The sequence below is a fragment of the Ammospiza nelsoni genome, chromosome 28, assembly GCF_027579445.1.
Source record: "Ammospiza nelsoni isolate bAmmNel1 chromosome 28, bAmmNel1.pri, whole genome shotgun sequence".
Taxonomy (NCBI): domain Eukaryota; kingdom Metazoa; phylum Chordata; class Aves; order Passeriformes; family Passerellidae; genus Ammospiza; species Ammospiza nelsoni.
This window is the reverse complement of record NC_080660.1, coordinates 5,075,186-5,081,686: the sequence shown is the minus strand read 5'-3', so window position 1 is coordinate 5,081,686 and position 6,501 is coordinate 5,075,186. Positions and strand designations below refer to the sequence as shown.

Here is a 6,501-nt window from a genome sequence, read left to right as displayed (position 1 = left end):
TATTAATCCCAGGAATTGGGTGATGATTAAGTCATGGAGAGATCAGCCTCTAACTCCCCAGGGGGAAGGTCCCTTTCAGGTACTGCTCACCACCAAATTGGCCGTGTGAACTGCAGAGTGGGGATGGACTCATGCCAACAGAGTCAAAGGCCACTAGAAGAACCCAAAGAGTGGACTGTAACACCCAGGCCAGATGAAACAAGATTGACTCTCAAGCAGAGACTGAAAGACAAGCAGAAAAAAACCAAGATGCCCAAAAAGTAGAGTCAAGCTTCCACCAACCAGCTTGAGAACTGTCCACCTGATTTAATGGGTGAGAATTACCAGCCTCTGTTGAGGGGAAGTACAAAAAAGACTGAAAAAGGTAATGGGACAACTTCTTTAAGTAAATAAGACAAAAGAAGGAGGGCAAGACCGAGTTGGCCCCTTTGTTTGCTACCAAAAAGGCTCCATAGCCCTGCTGCGGGTAGCAACACCATAGGCATGGTAAGGTAGGGACAAAAGGCCATACCAGACCTCTATAATTCCTCAGTTGTCTTTTAATACACAAGGACTGGAGGGCAGCACCGAGTTGGCCTCTGTACTCACCCCTAAGATACACTGACTATGGGTAGAAGCCACATAGGCATGGTAGATGGGAGTCAAAACCATACCGGACCTCTGGGATTCCCTTTTGTCCGTTCCAAATAAGTGTGTCTAGGGAAAACCTGAGATTTTTTCTCTCCTGTTCCCATGGTCCTTGCCCACATCAACAGATGCTGGTATGACTCATTCAAGAGAGAGAGAAAATTTTTTACTTAATTTTTTACTTGTTCAAGCAAAATGACTTATAGAAAAAGAAAAGGGGGGAGAGTGTTACAGATGAGTGATTCTGTGGTTGATTCTCACAATTAAGGGGCGAATATTAAATATATGTTAAGAGAACTAGATGTTTAGTTATCCTTTCCCTCCCCCTTGCATTGTTATCACAGGATGGCCTCAGTATTCGGGGCATTTGGGAGGGTCACCTTGTTACAATGGCAGCACCTGACCTCCAATCAAGGTGTAAGACAGTGATCTCCACCACTGGACAGTGAAGAAGGAGTCAATTGACAAGACTTTGTGAGGGGTTGGAGGTATAAAAGACAGAACATCCATTTTGGAGATAAGTACATGGTGACTGAATCATTTGCTCCTGGTGCTGTATTCATTTCTTTATTCAGTCTTCTGTTGTATTTTGATAAGGTCTTAATAAAGCATTTAAATTTTTGTAAGTGAAAATCATTTCTCACATGGGGTTGGGGAATGTGAGGCAAGGTTTTCCACACTGGGTCGGCTATCAAGGTATAATTTCTCTGACCTGGCCAGACCTCCTTAGGAGAGACCCTGTATCAATATCAATCACAGAATGCTGCAATCACCTCTTGTGTAATAAGAACAGCAATAAAATACAGCCTTTAAGATAGGATTACATATTTCTTAGAAGCTCTATGAAATATTTCTCCATAGCTGTAAAAAGAATTGGGGCCATGGTTGCACAAAACTCTCCCAGAGTCTGTATCAAAAGGGCGACACTAAATACGTTAAAATAACTGAAGTACCTTGAAGCATTAATGAGCCTACTAAGTGTCATTACTGATAAAGGCTCTCAAGGGACTAATTAAAGCAGGTAATTGGAGGCTGTGAATGCACAATCTTTTTCACAGAGTATGTATCAAAAGGGAAACACTAAGTACCCTAAAAAACCGAAGTACCTTGAAGCAATAATGAGTCCCACTGAGTATTGTTACTGACAAAGCCTCTCCAGGGACTAATTACAGCAGAGAGTTGGAGGCCATGATTGTAGAAACCATTCAGAGACTCCAAGGCAAAAGCCAAACCCAAAGTGCTTTGAAAAAACTGCAATCCCTGGGAGCATAAAGGAGCCCACCCAGGGCCATTCCTGAGCAAGGCTCCCCATGGACTCCTTCCAGCAGATCCTTGAGGCCACTGGGATGCGGGCTAAGGGGCGATGCTGAGGGCAGGACAAGGGGCTGACAGTGCCCAGCCTGGATGGGGCTGTGCCAGGAGGCCCCAGGGCCTCAGGACAAGGTGTCTCCTCACAGCCCTTGGTGGCACAGACCCTGCTGTGCCCCAAGGCACCAAGACTTGGATTCTATTTGTCCCCACCTGTCATCACTGCCTGCAGTTCTCTGCTCTGCCTGGGGCCTGGGGACACTTTCTCAGTTGTGTCCCTCAGTGGGACCCATTAAAAGTACAAGAAACTTTGGAGTTGGATTCTGCCTTGGAGTTCTGGAGAGGTTTCTTCAGCTCCCTCTCAGGGACTGATGTTCAGGGCCTCAGCACAAAGCCCCAGAGGCTCATTAAAGTCCTTGTGCTGTGTCTGTGCTGATGAGATGGGCTGGGCTCCCAGCACAGAGGCAGCTCCTGGTAACCAAACAAAGCTTCAAAAGCATATTTCTCTTGATGAGCAGCTCTTCTGCCAGCCCAGCAGGGCTGGGACACTGCCTGCAGCCACCCCAGGCACAGCACAGAAGCACAGAGAGCTTCAATCATTCAGGGCTGGGAAGGTGCTGAGAAGTTCCTGGAGCAGAATCACTGCCAGCCCTTGGCACAGGAACCTCTGGCTGCAGGACAATGCAGCTGCAGCTCCTGGAGCCATCTCCTAAAGCTGGAACATCCCAATGCCTACAGACCCTGTGAGTACATTCTCTGATTGTCTCTTGTGCAGAGCAGCCAGGGGTGCCCATGACTGTCCTGCAGAGCAGGGTCCTGCAGCCCAGGGTGCTGTGCTGGGGTAGGGACTCTGCTGCCTGCCAGGGACAGCTCTCAGCCAGTCCTGGCAGCTGCTCCCAGTGCTGGGGGACAATATCTGGGTGGATGGATACTGCTGGTAAGGCTTGGAAGTGTTCTTGTGTGGTGAGGATGCTGCATTTTTAAGGACCGCTTCCAGCATGACATTTAACTGCAGAATATTTCCAATTACATTATACTGGGAGCACAGATAGTCAGGGGCTGTATAAAAGGGAAAATCCTGCTTTTTGAATCTACTGCTCTGGGTTGCCTGGATGGGAAATTGCACATAGATATTCATCTCTCAGTTCAGGCTGAGGAAAATAAATACCTTTTGTCTCAGTTCTGATTAAACTCGGCAGTGACAGAAATCAGCACCAGGCCCCTCACAGGCAGTATCAGTGTTGCTTTTCCAGCCTCCTCTGGGTTGCTCCGACTTTGCCATCAGAGCCTGCAGACCTAGAGCTGCCTCAGGGCAGTGCCTGAGCTGGGAGGTGTCTGCAGGGCAGAGATGAGCCCCCAGAGCTGGGATGGGGTCTGGCAGCACTGGCAGGGCCCAACCCTGGGCACGGGGAAGCTGCTGGTGGCAGGGACAGCTCCAAGCAGCAGAGCCAGGGGCAGGCAGTGGGGGAAAAGTGTCCCCAGGCTGTGCTGGGATATTTAAAGTTGTCTCCAAACATAAATATTTCATGATTACTTTTCCTACAGGTCCCCTTGCCAAGACAGCACAAATGTCCAACAGCAGCTCCATCAGGCACTTCCTCCTGCTGGCATTGGCAGACACGCGACAGCTGCAGTTCCTGCACTTCTGCCTCTTGCTGGGCATCTCCCTGGCTGCCCTCCTGGGAAACGGCCTCATCATCAGCGCCGTAGCCTGCGGCCACCACCTGCACACACCCATGTTCTTCTTCCTGCTCAACCTGGCCCTCAGTGACCTGGGCTCCATCTGCACCACTGTCCCCAAAGCCATGCACAATTCCCTCTGGGACACCAGGAACATCTCCTACACAGGATGTGCCACACAACTTTTTCTGATTTACTTCTCCCTTGGGTCACAGTTTTATTTCCTGACTATCATGTGCTACGACCGCTACGTGTCCATCTGCAAACCCCTGCACTATGGGACCCTCCTGGGCAGCAGAGCTTGTGCCCACATGGCAGCAGCTGCCTGGGCCATTGCCTTTCTCACTGCTCTCATGCACACGGCCAATACATTTTCCCTTCCACTGTGTTATGGCAATGCCCTGGGCCAGTTCTTCTGTGAAATCCCCCAGATCCTCAAGCTCTCCTGCTCCAAATTCTACCTTAGGGAACTGTGGCTCATTGCTATTAGTTCCTGTTTAGCATTTGGTTGTTTCATGTTCATTGTTTTCTCCTATGTGCAGATCTTCAGGGCTGTGCTGAGGATCCCCTCTGAGCAGGGACGGCACAAAGCCTTTTCCACCTGCCTCCCTCACCTGGCTGTGGTCTCTCTGTTCCTCAGCACTGTTATCTTTGCTCACCTGAAGCCCCCCTCCATGTTTTCCCCATCCCTGGATGTGGCCCTGTCAGTTCTGTACTCAGTGCTGCCTCCAGCCCTGAACCCCCTCATCTACGGCCTGAGGAACCAGGAGCTCAAGGCTGCAGTGTGGACACTGACAACTGGATGCTTTCAGGAACATTAAACTGCTGGCTAATTTCTGCAAACTTGTAATAAAAGTCATCTTTGATACTTCTTGTTGGTTTCATTTTGGAGGTTCTTTTCTTTTGCAATACTTTTATTAATCTTGTCCATTAAGAAATGTCATTCTTTCTGCTATCATTAATTTAGTTTATCTCCACCTGCCCTGTGGGCACAGACTGTGTCAATGAGGGACTGTACTCTCAGTGGCTTAAAATTAACTAAGAGATGTCCCAGCAGAGTCTTCTGCAGAGATGCCCTTTTGTTGCCTTCTCTGCTGCTGCAGCAGCAATGTCTGTGTGTAGAGCTGGGGGCAGATCAGTGCTGACACAGCACCTGTGCCCAACAGCAGCAGCACTTGGTGTTGCCAGTGCTGCTGCCGTGGCCCTGCCCCGCTGCCCTGGTGGCCCTGGTGTTGCTGTAGGGCCTGAGTGCTCTCAGGGCTGGGCACAGCCCTGGGGGTGGCAGTGCCGGGGCTGCAGCAGGGACAGGCCATGGGCACTGCTGGGGCAGCGCTGACGCCTCAGGCCATGCCCTGGGGGCTCCAGGCTCCTTGCCCAGGCTCTCTCAAGAACACAGCTAGGCCAATGCTCAGCACAGAAAAGCCCTGTGAGCAGCCCCAGGTTGGTCGTGGGCAGGCTGGGGGCAAAACAGCATGGTTGGGGCTCTGCAAGGGTCCTGGACGAGATGGGAATGAGCAGCAGAGCAGGGGCTGATCCATCCCCAGTGCGCTGGACAGCCCAGGGCAGTGTCCCAGAGCGTCCTGATGGAGCTGCCAACAACGTCCCCCCTCTGCAGCCCTGGCCTCTCCCCCAGCTCATACAGGTGCCCCATCCTTGCAGGCACAGACACGGCAGCACTGGCTCAGCAGCCCCTGTTTGCATTGCACAGAGCAGGGGGAGCACTCCCATGCTGTTGGTGTGGGGACATGAACATGAGGGAGCACAAATGCCATCAGCCCCTGGGGCCAGCAAGGGCTGTGAGACACCAGGGAAACCCCTCAGCTTTGTCCTGGCCTCTGCAGTCAGCCAGAAAGTTTGTTCCCATCAGCTGTGAGTTTCCTGTCCCACTGCAGACACTGTTGCTCAGAGCCAGGGCGTCCTGGCAGCCACCCCCAAACTGCCCTCAGCATTTCCTTTGCTTCACCTTTGCTTTCTTTCCTCTTCCTGCTATAAATTTCTTCCTGCTGCCCAGGCCTGTTCCCTGCCCTGCAAACAGCCCATTTCTGTTTGCCCTTTCCTGTCTGGCCCCACTCCCCATTGCAGTTCTTGACTTGGCCCCATGGGAACATCCCTTAGGGAGTAGGATAATCCTACAAGTGCTGCAGGAATTGTCTGCAGGCTCCTGCAGTGCCTGGTGCTGCTCCCTTGCCAGAGGCACCCCAGGCCAGGGGGGCACATCTGGGCTGCTGTGTCTGCCTCTGGGGCTCCCTGTTCTGGGCAATGAGGAAAAGCTGCAGAGGCTCTGCAGGACTGACAGGATGGGCTTTGGGGCTGGCAGGAGAAGCTGAGGGACCTGGGCTGCTGGAGCTTCTGCAGAGGAGGCTCAGGGCTCATCCTGCGACTGCTCCAAGGGTGGTTTCAGAGAATCCCAGAATCAGCAGGGGTGGAACAGGCCATGGAGATCATCAAGTCCATCCTGTGCCCTGACACCGCCTTGTCTCCCCTGGGCCTCCTTCAGGATAAACAACCCCAGCTCCCTCAGCTGCTCCTCAAAGCTCTTTTGCTCCAGACCCCTCCCCAGCCTTGTTGCCCTTCTCTGGACACACTCTGGCCCCTCCATGTCCTTCCTAAATTGGGGGCCCAGAACTGGACACAGCACTCAAGGTGCTGCCCAACCAGTGCTGAGTGCAGGGGAAGAATCCCTGCCCTGCTCCTGCTGGCTACATCATTTCTGATGCAGGCCAGGAGCCATTGGCCTTCTTGCCCACCTGGGCACACTGCTGCCTCATATCCAGCCTGCTGTCCATCAGTCCCTGCAGGTCCCTTTCTGTCTGGCTGCTGTCTAGCCACTCTGTCCAGGTGTCAGCACAGCCTGTAGCACTGCAGGGGTTGTTGTGGCCAAAGTGC

The 6,501-nt window shown here is 52.2% G+C and overlaps 1 protein-coding gene across 1 annotated transcript; it reads left to right on the top strand.

Moving 5' to 3' along the window:
• Positions 1 to 3,503: 3,503 nt before the first annotated feature.
• Positions 3,504 to 4,436, top strand: LOC132085116 (olfactory receptor 14A16-like). The gene has a single exon (XM_059490489.1). The coding sequence runs from the start codon at positions 3,504 to 3,506 to the stop codon at positions 4,434 to 4,436; it is 933 nt and encodes a 310-aa protein (XP_059346472.1).
• Positions 4,437 to 6,501: the final 2,065 nt, after the last annotated feature.